Source organism: Bombyx mori, chromosome 9 (genome assembly GCF_030269925.1).
Source record: "Bombyx mori chromosome 9, ASM3026992v2".
NCBI lineage: Eukaryota > Metazoa > Arthropoda > Insecta > Lepidoptera > Bombycidae > Bombyx > Bombyx mori.
Window position 1 is genome coordinate 1647805 of NC_085115.1, and position 16022 is coordinate 1663826.

A 16022-nucleotide genomic window follows, 5' to 3' on the forward strand; every position below is an offset into this window, starting at 1 on the left:
ATATAATTAAGTAACACTCATACAAAGGGCAAACAAATTTGTTCTTCACACGAAAGTTTGTCCGATTGAATCGAATTGACGACCTTTGCGGCGGCAGTAAGGGGCGCGTACATCTTACATCAGCACACCATTGAGTGAACCAAAGTTTTAGCGGGCACAACAACAAACCATTAACTATTATTTCGTATTGTTCATAGTATTAGAGCAGAAGAAAGGCTGGGCACAGTCTGGGCGAGGCCGCGGTAACTGGCTGCGACATTGAGCAATTTCATAACGCATCGTGCGACCCACATTCCTACCGCATCCGGCACGGACGTGGAATATATCGCACTTGTTTTAATATCAAGGATCTGACTATCACGACTACCGAGAAGACGGTGCTTCAAAAACGTATGGACCAACTAAAATCAGCGAGGATAGTTCCCGGAGAATTAATAGGCACTTTATTAAATTATGCTGGCGTTATCATTATCATCATTTTGCCTTACTTCAAACAGATTCATTTTCGTATTACTATGAGGGTTAGAATTATCTCGGATTCTATCTAAGATACGGGTCGATCCCTCTTTAATTCGGGTATACGAGCTCATAGCCCACGAGGTTACTGGAGTCCATAGACATCCAAAGTAAATACCATCTGCCGAGTTGAGACTTGCGACGAAGTCCCAATTGATTAGTATAACGGCTGCCCCACCATTCAAACCGTAAAGAATTACTGTTTCGCGGCAGAAATAAGTATGGCATTGGTAACTACCGCTACAGTTTCACAAGATGCCTTACCATTAGTAAAAATAATGATCATCAATGATGAGGTCTTGCTTATCAATTTTTTGTTTAATGGTTGTTTTAACATTAGATATTTCTCAACAAATTCCCATTAGTGCATTTACCGTTTGAACATTAAGTACTTTGGGTAGTTTCATTGTAAAAATTGTCCAGTGCTTTGGTTAATTACCACATGATCTCCACTTGACCTAAGACCACAGGTTTCTCCATCAAGATTTGTTTCTGGATTATCTGCTCAAAGTGCATAAGGATGCGAAATGAATAGTCGATAATAGTTTTCATAAAATTAGGTCCTACAAAAATTGGCTCTGGTTCGCTATTTGAGAAGTATACAGCTGTCATCGCAAATCTGTAGCGACAGTTTAGCGATGGTCTCTCATTCTTCTTATCTACGTAAAAATATGGAGAAGAATGGCTAACACCACAAGGCTCTTTGCGAATATCATTATTCACGCTTGTACTTAAGTCCGTTTGGAAACTTGACGGATGGTTCTCTTGTAATGCTTGGGGCAAAGGGAGGGGGATAAAATCTGCCGGAGCTAAATCGTTTTCAGTCAAGTAGGTATCACATACTATTTAGTCTATTTATAGATTTCAGCCACGTGGTATTGCTGTTGGTTACAGGGGTACTTAATGCGCGGAACTATTGGTAGGTATGTACAAACTATTGCGCATTCAAAATTTTTCATGCATGCATAATGAGAACGTCCTCCTTATTTTTCAGAAGTACTATTTTTTCAAGTGCTCATTATGTTAATTATGTGTCAATAGATATTGACATTGCATTTACCGGGCTATTTAGTGAATCCGCAGTTCGGTGGTTATATAATTTATTACGCAAAAATACATACGAAATTTGAATGGAAAATTACTTTTGGATGTATGTTTTTAAATTTGAAAAAGTTTAAGCTTGTTTAGCTAAGTTCGTAAATTACTATGAGAGAGGATATGCGAGAGTAGGGTGCGAGTAAAAAGATGACGTTTGATGGGCCTCTTCAAAATTACTATAAAATTACTATACAATTTAGCTTTATTCGCAAATTTTTAGCTAATTTAATTACCTTATTAATTTTTTCTTTTTTTCACTCCAAGGCCGCGGTCGCGATGTATTTATAACCTTTCAAGGTCAAATGACGTCATCTTTTGCGCCTAATTACCCAGTCACGAGACCACATTTGAGATACTTAAAAATTGATAAAGCTATACTTTAATTTAATTTTTTTTTATTGCTTAGATGGGTGGATGAACTCACAGCCCACCTGGTGTTAAGTGGTTACTGGAGCCAATAGACATCTACAACGTAGATGCGCCACCCACCTTGAGATATAAGTTCTAAGGTCTCAGTATAGTTACAACGACTGCCCCACCCTTCAAGCCGAAACGCATTACTGCTTCACGGCAGAAATAGGCAGGGTGGTGGTACCTACCCGTGCGGACACATAAGAGGTCCTTCCACGAGTAAATTACTTTACAATTATCGTAATTACTATATAATTAAGACCTAGACATCAAGTCCCCCAAAGTGGTCAGTCGCAATTGTTCTGTGATATCTATAAGCTACGGTAATCACTTACCACAACTTTTGTTCACCCAGACTACATAATGAAAAAAAAACAAGTTGTCTATAAAAAAAAGGAAAACTTGATCTCACTGTGGCTGAACGCTGTGTGCATGAAATTAAATAGTGCCTTCAAAGAACTAGTTTTAGCGAACAGTTTGACATTCGCTGATAATTTTTTTTTTTTCGTCACGTTCGCAAAAACGTGACCCAAAATACACTGATAAAGCAAGTTAGTTTCATTAGTTTCAGAAAAAAACGGATCAATAGTTTCTGAATCATAATTAAATTATCCCTTTTTTTTTTTCGTTACTTATTTGAACATTTTTATTTTTTACGAATGGAGCGTATGTGTCTGTCTGTGTTTTGTTCTTAACATGAGTAAATTATGGTATAGTTATTCTTTCAATATATTTTGTATGAAGGGAATGAAAAATAAAATGGTTAGCTAATGCCCCGAATACCAGGAAGATTGTTTTTTTTTTGTTGCCTTTGTAGACAGACGAGCGTACGGCCCACCTGATGGTAAGTGATTACCGTCGCTCATGTGCATCAGCCTGTCAGTGTACTATAGTTACAAAATAATAACAATATTTCTTTTGAATAGCCTAAACTTTATACATCACACTGTAACCGCCTACGATACGACAGCTCAAACCGGATCCACTGGACCAACGACTCGGATCCTAAATTCTCAAGCGTTCAAGGTCATCGCGCAATATCGGATTTACTAAATTACGTTCTAAAGTTGTCCACTATATAGAAAAATAGATTTAAAGAAGCCAAACTGAATTCGTTACGTAGCTTTTTAATGAAAAATTAAAAAGTTATCTTTTATGCTCAGCATTAATTTAAGAAGCGGCTTCTAAAAACAATTGGTCATAGCGCACTTCGTAAACACTAATTGTGTCTTGAAGATAATTAGTAAAATTCAGTACACGCGACAGAAGTGACAATTCTTTTATTTTGTATTGGCTAATGATGATGGCAGATGATGACAATTGCCGATCGCTTTTTAGATGTTCGAATTGTTTCTATACTTTTATTACGACCTTAAAATATAGGTATAGTGTAGATTATACACGTTTACATTTTATTTATTTAATAGTAGCTGACCCGGCAGACTTCGTAGTGCCTCAATCGATAAATAAAAGACCTAAACTTTTGTATAAAATAAAATTAAAAATAAATTTAAACTAACAAAAGGAATCCGTCCGACGGGGGACACATCAAAAGAAAAACAAAATTGTTATTTTTATTTCATTCCGAGCATTTTCATATTTATCTACCCTTTAAACCTTCTCTGGACTTCCACAAATAATTCAAGATCAAAATTAGTCAAATCGGTCCAGCCGTTCTCGAGTTTTAGCGAGACTAACGAACAGCCATTCATTTTTAAATATATAGATAATTTGTATTTCTATTACCTTAGACTGGCGGACAAGCCTCATTATCAGCTGGGCCGTATGCTCGTCTGCCTTCAAGGGCAATAAAAAGAAACTTAGAGAAAACAACGACACTACAGTTAACAAACTTAACATTTCTTCAATTTGGGTTCATTCGTGTTCCAATTATATCATAAATTCTAAGCCAATTAAGCTTGTCCCGTAGATCGAAGATTTGTCCCTGAAATACGAGATCCCTTTCTCTATTAACAGCAGTATCATCGTATTTTTGTTATTTGGATTTGAATCACCATTCTTTTTGTAAGGCTGCGAGCCCGCACGAGTGACCGAACCAGTACAAGGTGTGTATAGTCATAAAGTTTGTTATAATATACAATTTGCCCCTATAGGCTGACGAGCATGCACCTGATGGTAAGCAGTAGCAGTGACCACGGAGATGAGCAGCGCCCGGGGCAAACAAGCCACTGCCCACCGAAATCGTATTTGAAGTTTCAATCTATATTTTTCAAGATCGAAACCCCAGTTTAACATCGCGAGTTTCTCTTGGATTCGAATAAAGGTACTGAACCATTTATATAGTGTTCATTCATAGAGATTTCCAAAATAAATTTTTAGAAACAAAAAAATAAATAATCACAAAAGAGTCGGAGTGTCATAGAAAAAAAAAACAATTTTAATTCTATGCGAACACAACATTGTTATACAATGGATCGCGTTAACAACGTCCTATTAATATTCTAATATCAATAAAAAAACTTCCATTCGATCTTTTTAGGTAAATATGCAAACGCTTCTGTTTTAAATATTTGAAAGATAACAAAAAAAAAACATGACGCAGGTTTGCGCGGGTTGTTTATTTTTTAGATGCATTTAATACATTGTTGTATTCATTCTGTTTTTAAGAACTTTATGTAAAATGTATTGTATGTATATATATTTCTGAGGTCGTGTAGATTTAATATTTCTATATTTATTTTTATATATACCCATTTATTGATGTTTTATCGACTCGTTTTCTTGTCGAACCGTTTATTTGTTTGTATGTTAGATTTTTGTCTTTTGCAATAGTTTTGAAAATAATTTCTCAATGATCTACATACTTGAAATTTTAAGAAAAGCACAGAACTGAATCACAACGGAAGATTTATTGATAAGCTAGACGTATAAGATGGAAAGCCTCTAAAATATATAAGAAAATAATATATAAAGCTATGGCCATATATTGCTGATATGATAAAAAGTTCAGCGTAAAATACTCGATGAACTGTTCCATATTTAAACGAATATTAATTAACTGTCATTTATGAATATACATATTTTATTAATTTATTTATAGTAGTGGTCTCCCGGTAATCGAAATTCGACTATAATTATTTGAAATTATAAGTTCGTTCACTATTATGATTCTATTGTCAAAGTCTATTTATTTTACTTTAATAATCACAGATTTCACTAAGATTACACTTTAAGACTAAATGACAAATACCAATAAAGACAAACATTATTTAATCTATTTTTCAATTTGACCACAGACTATAAGCAATAAGAAAAGTTTGACAATCAACAAATAGTATGCATGCATGCATGTAAAATACATAGTAGTGTGTTTAATGTTTTTATTTATTGATTTTATGTATTGTTTATGCATAACTTAATAAAATATTAACATTCTGCACACCTTCTCTATATTCTCTATAAGTGTGGGAAGCTTCATACTCCTCAGTCCGCGCAATATTCGTAAAAATGGATAAAATATTTTTGCTTCACGTATTAATATATAGATTACAGTATAAATCGCATTTATACGAATGAATATTATTAATTTTGTGTTAACTCTGCCTTTAATAGACTATTGTGTGCTTATATGTACTTCGCTCGTCTTGAACGTGATTTTTCTACGGATTATTCACAGAACGAAATTTTTTTTTCTAATTGCGTCATACCACACCAACAATTACCATGTTGCGTACGTGTAAAACGTGTAGTTTCATAGTAATTCAAAACAGCACGGCTAGCTTAATTTCTTGTGCGTATTGAAAATGAAATTCTAGAACTTTCTTAATTAAAAAAATCGAACTTTCCTTTTATCTTGATAACGAACAATAATGCCGATAATAATTAGATTCAATTTAAAAAAAAAACGGGTTTTTACGTTGCGAATGTTCTCACGTACGCTATTCTGGTTGCGACAATCGTGTCACAAACAACTGATAAGGACAACCGCTTCCGTTGGTTGTTTGTGTGACGTTCCACCAGTTTTCACTGCCCGACTAGAAACCGTGGTCCGTCTGCATAACGACGACAACTATGCGAGCGGAACTATAAAAAGCGAATATCTTTACGAATATGCAATGCTAATGTCGATCGTTGAGAATCTCTATCTATTAATCCACGATTCGAATTTTTCCGTATATATTTTTTTAATTTGTCCACCGCTTTTCCGGCAGCCAATTGTATTGTCGCTATTAAATATTGACAGTAATTAATTTGTTAGGAGCGTTAACAATATCGTCAGAACGGTAATTGTAAGAATCGCAACTAGAACGTATAGTCGACCCACGCGAGGCGAGTGGCGGCGTCTGGCGAAATGGATCCCAACAAATTTTTTCATTAACACGGAATTGAAATTTTGGCCGAACGCCCGAGTCGGCAGTCACATGATCCCGGCAGACTTACCTTCATGTCATCGAGCAAGTCGCAGGCAGATATGAGGGACGCGGTGTCCGGACTCAATTTGATGACGCCCATGTTGACGCTCTTATGATCTGGTCGTGAAGCCGAACAGGTGCAAACGCGCGGAGGACCGAGAGGGTTTTGCGCGCGACGTCGCTAAAGCAAGTTGGCTTCGAAATAAATTTGAAAGTGTTCTTTGTACGAGTAACGCGTGATTCGGTTTATTTAAGGAACACGAAGCGTGAAACGTGCTCCCGCTATGACCGAGCCGCGCGGACTGAAGCAGGGGGGTGCAACTCCCATACAAAGGAAAAGAACATTCAACTAGCGTCATCTTTAGGAACCGGCGAGGTCATTTTTGAAACGTTTTGGCCTTAATGAACTAATAAATTCACTAGATGGCAGATACGAGTTCTGACTCAATAAAAAAGGTTAGCGTACTTTGAAGCAGTGCTTCCACTTTTAGGGAATTCTCCCTTTTTTAGGGAAAAATAGCTGATATTTTGGATGATAAAGACAATTTAAAAAATACCAGGATTTAGGATATTTCGGGGTAAAAAGCAAAGCCTATACTAGTAACTGTTGTGAATTTTAAAATAAACGATAATTAAAGTAAAACAATGAACATTTTATTTTATGGAGAGAGAATGACATTAAGTCGAGTTGACAAGTAAAAGAATAAAACAGAGTTGTGTATAAAAACTATAAAGAAGGTTTGATTCAACAGTAACCCTCTAGTAAAGTAAATCATAGATTAAGCCACTGCTTTTTTCTTAGGGATTCCCCAGAATCCCAATAAGTATAATCCGCCAAACTTTTATTTACCTATTTTCGTTGATGTCACCAGAACTTACTTGTATTGTAATATACAAGTACTTCATGTACCATGAAAGATTATCATGGTAATTTCATTTACGAAAACCTTGTAATTGTCATTTCACTTTTGCTAGCAGTTCCTTCTTCAAAGACTGAGGTGGAAAGATTATTCAGTGTTCTCAAATGTAAAAACTGACAAAAGAAACAGGCTTTCTAATGAAACCCTGAACGGCTTGCTTCATAGAAAGTTCCCAACTTTGCCAGCAAACAATTGCTCAATTTTAGAACCGAACAGTGTTAGGTTGCGTGCAGCAAAAGAATATAAAAGCAATGCGTCGACTTCCTTGAAAATTCTAATCCTATAGATCTATGATCTTCTGGGGGCGTTTATATTATATATACCTACATTAAATAATATGCTGTGGTTTATTTTCTGTATTTTATTTATGCTTTCTATATAAAGGATTTATGAAAGTTGTCTAGGAAATTTTAGGGAAAATTCAAAAGAAACTAGGGTAAAATGTGTTAAAAAAAACGTAAGTGGAAACACTGCTTTGAAGTTTTCAAAATTCCAGGGCCGTAAAATAATCTCAAAAAAAAAAAGTTTTCAAAATGTCGTAACGATTTAATTTTTTAAATCGTTTTTTTTTGGTCTTGGTGTGAGTTATTTTACGTTGTAGTATTAATTTAGAGCATCTTTTAGCTTTATGAGAATATTAGACGATTAGACATTGAGAAACTCCGTTTTGAATTCTCTTTAGACATAACTTGGCTCCAATACTTTTTTCTTCGTTAGCGTTTCGTAAGCCTGTGTAACTATTTTCATTTCTTACAGAAAGTTTATTATTAAAAATCAGCATGCCTCGAAGAACGAAAATATAATGCTATTTCGGATGCCTTGATAACGGTGAGTTTACACTATTTTCCCGGTATATTATTTGCTAACAGAATTATTATTCAAAATATAATTAAATGAATTAGCACCAACTAATGGTCCTTCCTATTTCTGCTGCCTAGCTATCATATATGTTAAGTTTGATCAAAACAGCCGGTATTAAGTCTCGTACTATCACACACACACCTCAGATAATAAAATTGTCTCGAGTGGGTGGAAGTATTTATGTTTTGCAACTCAGCGTATTATATGCTTATTGTCAAGTGGGCCCGAACTAGTTTTTTGGAATGATCAATCAGTCATGCTTTCCTGTTTAAATAAAATACAGCACAATTGATCTCACATCCAAAGTTAGATGATGGCATTCACGTTTTGTTTCCTGGTGTTTGATAACCAAGTGGCCTGTGACCACGTTCATCCTTCTACCCAATATAAAATAATGTTTTTATTTTTGTAGACAAAGGTTTGATAATGACAAAATTTTATGGAAAAATTATAAGGAGCACTAAAATGTCTGAAACATGAAAGATTGATGCACTATATTTGAACCAGAACGTGTTATGTAATATATTAATTTGTAAGTATGATTACATTAACACTAAATTTTTCAGGTCGTATTTTTTCAATATTTGTTACATACTTAAGATACTTTGTTTCTCCGTTTCAGAAGAGAAACTGATTCAGCAAGGAACGTGAACTCTCAAGGGATCTTAATTTTTTTAAATATGTTTATAATTTATAAATTAATAATTGAAATAGTTCATAAGAACTAAATTGATGCCAATTTTGTTTTAAAATAGGTTGTTTGGTTCTTATAGTTATAGTATTACGTTTGAATAGTTGTAATTAGTAAGTTAGTAATATATGAAAATACTGATATAAATTTTTCTAAATAACCTTTTGTAAATTCTACGAGAAGATGATTTTAATTAATGACCAAAAGTCAACGGTCTTCAAAAGCATTATTTGCAATTATTTAGATTAACTGTGGAATATATTTGCTAAGTTGTGTTTTCTGTATGAGCAGATATAAATGAAAATGCCCAAACATGATTATGTTTCTTACATTTTCATTATGTGAAATCAATATGCTTGTGACTGAGTATATTAATAATTTATTAAAACTTCAGTGATAGACAGGAACCCTTATGGCACTGCTGAAGTTTATAAGCACTGGTGACCACTTATCATGAGCCGGGTTGCGTGCTCGTCTGCTGTTGAGTGCAATAAAATTTTTCGAAACCCTTTCTATTATTTAGATGTAATATTAATGTACATTTAATTTGGATTAAAAGATAAATTTACATTTTATGTTTGCATGTGTATGTTTATAATTCATTTGCATGTAACGAACATCAGTTTCTTTTGTAACAAAATGCAAACTAATGGTTTGTAATGAATGTAATTAACTTTAAGATGATTTTCTTTCAATCTGCTGTTTGTTTCATCTAGTATTACCAAAGCTAAAGCATGAGAAACGTCAGAATAGAAATAATTTAAATAGGGAATAAAAGTATAACTAATGTAATCATGTCTAAAATTACTATAAGCGTCATTAAGTACAAACTATCAATATTTAAGAGTACTTTAAATCATCATTACATTTTTTAAACATTTTTTGTTTTTTTTTTGTTTTTCAAATCATGTAACAAAACGTTTGTGCAGAACAAAATGTCACATGTTATGAACATGATTGTGGGTTAATCGTTTCTTAAATTTCTAAATATTTATAAGAATGCTAAGATTAATTTAGTATTCACTTTAGTGTGTATTATCTCTACAATGCTAGTTTAAATGACAATTATTGTATGACGAAGCATAGGTAGTGTTTATAGATGTAATATTTTCATACAAGGTCATGATCTGTCACGATCAACTTTAAGCAAGAACTGCTATCGTTAAGAAACAAATTTATTAAATTTAATTCAAATTGTCTACTATGTTTGTAATGGAAAGCTGACATGTTTATATTTCGCACAAATGACTTAATTGACATTGAATGATTTGATTATCTAGACTTAATTAACTTTTAGATAACTTTCGATTTAATGTGTACGCTAGTAGGATTAATCTAGAGGAGTTATTGTTATTCGAAATTTTATACAATTGTACGTTCATACAATCTTTTAACAGAAAATTGTTTGTAATATAGGGAAATTAAATAGCTTACAGAGAATTACAGCTTTTTATTTTAAAAAACTGTTTTCTCTCTGTATGAAAAGATCTTATCGATTAGAATGCTGAACACAATCAAACATTCCTTAATATCTCATAAGTACTACCGGGAATTTCAGCGATTCTAAACGATAAGATTTTTTCATAAAGAGAGTTATTAAAAATATTAAAATTACTAAAAAAGCCACCTGGTGGGGGGTAGGGAGACTAATAATCGACCGTAGCGACGCCTGCTGGACCGGGCTTTAACTAAAGCAAAAATAAAAATGAGAGTTGCGCATCTATCTCGAATATATTAAGTGTATAATCTATGGACTGAAGCCGTCGTGGACGCTGGAGCCCGGCTTCGGACAGTGAAAGGGCCCTGACGTCACGTACGATAGCGAGGCCCCGCGCCACCGCCCGCGACTTGTTGCTACATCACTCCTCACGCTCGCACCGCCATAATCACGCATATACCCATCTCACTCATTAACAATACCACAATTGTTTGATTAAAATTATTCTTTGCACAGTTTATGCGAGTTTCACGTTTTGCATTCGCAATCATATTTCACAATGAATATCGGAATATAAAAATGTTTTTAAATTAAAATGCGTCAGTAGTAATTTATATAGAAATAAAACAATTTTTAACACTAACGAATATCGAACGTTGGATGCGAAACGAATTCTTTAATACAAATTTCAATTTAAATTGTATTGAAAAATTATGAGGGGTTTATTTAGCGTGACGTAGCTCAAGTGTGTCCGTATTGCGTCGTAGAAAGTGTGGGGTTGCGTGGTGCCTGCGTAGACCTACGCTACGAGCCTACGAGGCACGACACTGCGTAGACTACGTTCAGTGGCATCCCACAAGGACCCAACCTATTTTAAATTTATTCATTTCATTACCAAAAATAATAATGAAAAAAAATTAGTTGTAAACCTTTTACATTTCGATCAATTTTATAAACTTAAAAGTGATATATAAATTAGTCTGTCGCAACAGGTTTGAGAATGTGTTTTTTTACCAGCAATCGAAAGCTCAAGGTCGCAAATGAATTAAATGGATTCGTGGTTCTGTCTATTTGTACATGAATATATTTCGACCGAAATCATTCATTACCGAAACAAGGACCATATTGTGAGAAGTCCAAAGCATTAATGTTTTTTTGTCCAGACACAAATCGATTGTTAACTTGACTTTCCTTCTTGGAGCGATATTTTGGACTTCAGTGAAGTGCTGGATGTGTTTTTTTTTATTGCTTAGATGGGTGGATGAGCTCACAGCCCACCTGGCGTTAAGTGGTTACTGGAACCCATAGACATCTACAACGTAAATGCGCCACCCACCTTGAGATATAAGTTCTAAGATCTCAGTTTAGTTACAACGGCTGCCCTACCCTTCAAACCGAAACGCATTACTGCTTCACGGCAGAAATAGGCAGGGCGGTGGTACCTACCCGCGCGGACTCACAAGAGGTTCTACGACCAGTAATTAGGCCAAAAGTTCTTTAAAGAGTAAATCTTCAACTGTCTATGATGGAGCAACTGTGCTGTGCGTGTGTATGTGTATACAGCTTTTCACTCTCCTATATCTTAGATTTTCAAATTTAATCAATAATTTTGAAATCCGTATATTCTGCATTCCGTTTCGCCGTAGATTATATCCCAACGAGTAAGAAACAGTTTTACTTCACAACAGTTTTATTTAGATCCGTAAAAGATAAATCTTGGTCTATAATTCAATTTAAGATCTAAAACAAAAATGTCGTGCTTATACTATGAATATTTATAGGCAGTTTTTATTATAAAACTGAGCGAATTCAACCAAAAGGCACTATGTTCGGCCGTGAACTTAGCCAGATTGAACTCGTCACAGCGGAATCGCGTGTTAGCTGACAACACATTATCTGGTTTATAATATCGAACTCATTTACATATTCGAAAATGTTGTTTCGGCATCTATATATTAATGCGTGAAGCAAAAACTTTGTATCCCTTTTTACGAAAATTACGCGGACGGAGGAGTATGAAACTTTCCACACTTATAGAGAATAGAAAGAAGAAGTGCACAATGCAATTTTTTTTTTTAAATAATGCGTAAATGATACATTAAATCAATAAAGAAAAATTACGCACACTGCCATGTTTACCATGGTTACCATGTACCATATTTGACACAACACACACATAAAAATAAACTCTTTGTTTACTGTCAATTGGGAAACTTTTGTTATTGTTTAAAGTCTGTGATCGAATTGAAAATAGATTAATATTGTTTGTCATTAATATTATTGATCTATATTGCAGTTTTGGCGAATACTGTGATAATATTATCGAAATTTATTAGTGTTTGACAATAGAACCATAATAATGTTTAAACTTATAATTTCAATTAATTATAGTCGAATCTCGACTACCGCTGGGTCACTAGTTTACATTAAATGCGTACATATGTAGCTAATTAAACCTACTGTTCTCGAGTTGACGTATTTCGGTAATTATCTTCCAAAACATTTTATGTTAGATGAGAAATTTAAAATTGAAAAAGTTGACCGAATACCCATTGACGCCAAACATGTAACGCTTGTGGTACTAGAAACAGTTTCCTAAAAACGATATCTAGATTTAATTTTAGACCGTCCAAATTGAGATAGTTCAGTTGCTGCCCCTCAAACCAAACTAGACGATTGAATTTTATCACTGAGGCCAGAAACCATAGAAAACACTATTCATAAATCATTGCACGAGTGACCGGATTTATATTGAGAAACAACCTTTTGTAAGACCGTGAACTTATCGTTTCGATGTACGTACGTTGGTTGGCCAATGTTTAACAACTCCTCTTTCTGAATCTATTATTATATTATTTATAATGACATTAATAGATCCACAAATTGTGTGTAAACGTGGTGACCCTTCTCTAGTTCGAACTTTTTTTATTTATTGCTTAATTGGGTGGACGAGCTCACAGCCCACCTGGTGTGTTAAGTGGTTACTGGAGCCCATAGGCATCTACAACGTAAATGCGCCACCCACCTTGAGATATAAGCTCTAAGGTCTCAGTATAGTTACAACGGCTACCCCGCTATCCAAACCGAAACGCATTGCTGCTTCACGGCAGAAATAGGCAGGGCGGTGGTACCCACCCGCGCGGACTCACAAGAGGTCCTACCACCAGTAATTACGCAAATTAAAATTTTGCGGGTTTGATTTTTATTACACGATGTTATTCCTTCACCGTGGAAGTCAATCGTGAACATTTTTTAACTACGTCTTTCATTAGAAAAATTGGTACCCGCCTGCGGGATTCTAACACCGTTGCATCGTTCGATACGAATGCGCGACGTCTTATCCTTTAGGCCACGACGACTTCGACTGTTTGAGTTGTGTTTAATGTATATCGAAAATATCTTCTCTTCACAGTCGTTTCCTCATTGTTGAGGATCGTGACTCTTCTGTAGTCTTCCCAATGTTTCCCTCCACCTATATCTTTTGTCTGTTGGATAACAACGCGGACCGCCATTTCTTTCTCAAAAAAATATTATCCCCAAATTAGTGAAATGAATATCAGAAATAGGGGTCGTTAATTTTAATTATGTGACATATATTTTTGTTACTATAACCCGTTGGAATCCTAAGCTTGCCAATAGTAACAAGCGGGTTCAGATAAAGACCAACTGTAATTAAAATCCGGCTTTGGAATGAACTCCCCTCCACGGTGTTTCCCGAGCGCTATGACATGTCCTTCTTCAAACGAGACTTGCGGAGAGTACTTAATGGTAGGCAGCGGCTTGGCTCTGCCCCTGGCATTGCTGACGTCCATGAGCGACGGTGACCACTTACCATCAGGTGGGCCGTATGCTCGTCTGCCTACAAAGGCAATAAAAAAAAAGCAACCTTCTCCCCGTCACGAAAATTATTAGTTATGTTTCATTTTGGAAAAATAGCTACTTTCTTTCTATACTGTTGTATTAAAGGACGCGAGCATGTACAGACAGACAAGTTACATTCGGTAATGTGTACCAGACTAATGGATATCGCCAGAAAAGGATCGAAACTGCTATAAATGTCAAGATAAACAAGACAAACTAGGTTAGGCATGGCTCCGCATTGTAATGAGTGCTGTTTCTAAGATGCTTTCAAACAAGAAACCGTTTTAGATTTAAAATAGGTACTGTTTTTGGGGAAAAATTGCAACATTTCTTCTATATTTTATATACGCTAGGATCGTTTGGTTGAGTTTTACATATTTTAGTGACTAGCAGTGTATAACAATAGTTAACGCGACTTTGAAATATGGCCTTCTGGTATAGCAGAAATGTTTTAAATTAAGTGATCATTTCGTTATATGCTACGTATCTTTATGATGATTTGGAGTTTTACTACAATTTTTTTTCAAATCATCGAATTTTTACTACAAAATGAGTAAACTTATTGAAGTCTTGCTAAATCTATACTTCTATACTAATGGACTGACTTGAAAAATTCTTTCACTGTTTGGAAGCTACACTATCCCCGAACGACATAGGCTATATTCTTGTTGAACAAAAATTTGGGATACTTACTAAAACTCCAATAATTTAACTCAAGGTGTAAAAAAATACCTAAAATATTCTTTACATCGCGTGCGCTGCGAAAACTAAAAATGAATAGATAAATAATAAAAAAAAAACATTTAATCATGAAAATAAAAGTTCAATAAAATAATAATATTCAAACTATCTTTATATAATAATATTCTTTTTTTAGTAACCTAACGCAAATAGAAGGGCTGATGTGTGTGTGAATTTTTTAATTTGAAATTTTTCTAAAGACCCGCGCGAAACCTGAGCTGGCCGCTAGTTACAAATAATTATATGAATGAATAATTTCATGTTCTATATTACTAGCCTACCATTATTCGTTAGTGTTCTTCGAAACTTAATTTGGAGATAACATATTCACCATATTTAAAGAGCAAGCCAGCAAACATATTTGAACAGGAGGAATTACGAAATTAATATATAAATTAGCCAGTTATATTACTGATATTGGCTTTAAACAGTAAATGTCTACTAATAAGCAAAATAAATGTAAGCGACACAGTGATTGGAAAGAACTAAAGGAAACCGATTAATTAAAATAAATGACATTATAAATAAATAAGTAAAAGATGAAAAATATTTTTTAACTACAAAAAATAGATTAGATAAAGCTTTATGGTTCAAATTAAAAAACTTTTACGCTAATGTTTAAGTCAACAAGCTATGACTTATCTCAAATAGAAATGAAATAAATATTGTTTCAAAAGCAATTAAAATGTAAATGAAAAGTGCAATGACTTAATTATTATCGTAATTACATTTGCAAGTCAAACAGTATGTGTTATTTGTATTTCACAAATTTTAATGAAATAACTCTCTTGTGTTATTATTTATCATAAAATTACAATGACCGAAAATATACTATGTTACGCTGGTAAGAGCAACACCATCTATCGTCGAATAGCAGAAGGGAATATCAAAAGAACTAGTAAAGTCGAGAACACTCGTGAAGTACAACGCCATCTATTATCAAATATCGAAAACACATATCTGGCCTTATCGAGAATGTTCTTGATAATTCTAGGGATGTCGTATCGACTATAAAAGTGTTGCAGAGATGGTACGGAGGAAGTTATTAATCGGAACTACCTACTCGAAGCGAAACAGCGAACGGATCACTTGAAACGAAGCGGAAGGAGTGA

General features: G+C 34.4%; 1 protein-coding gene and 1 long non-coding RNA gene across 8 annotated transcripts in view; one reads left to right on the forward strand and one right to left on the reverse strand.

The window, feature by feature from the left end:
• The window catches only part of LOC101739491 (terminal nucleotidyltransferase 5C), a 248747-nt gene that overhangs the window by 25590 nt on the left and 207135 nt on the right, over positions 1–16022 (reverse strand). The window contains exon 1 of one of the 6 annotated variants that reach the window (XM_012697286.4): positions 6427–7837. The exons of the other annotated variants lie outside the window; for them this stretch is intronic. Coding sequence (XP_012552740.1) covers positions 6427–6498 — 72 coding nt within the window. The 5' untranslated portion in view covers positions 6499–7837. Of the gene's footprint in view, positions 1–6426; positions 7838–16022 lie in introns of those variants that run through there. 6 annotated transcript variants of the gene reach the window in all.
• On the forward strand, positions 7796–10310 carry LOC134199332 (uncharacterized). Of its 2 annotated transcripts, XR_009973782.1 has the most exons (4): positions 7796–7898; positions 8075–8146; positions 8592–8711; positions 8802–10310. It is a non-coding gene; the product is annotated as an uncharacterized LOC134199332 (long non-coding RNA). The 2 variants fall into 2 exon arrangements; XR_009973781.1 differs by lacking the exon at positions 7796–7898 and having other exon boundaries at positions 7961–8146.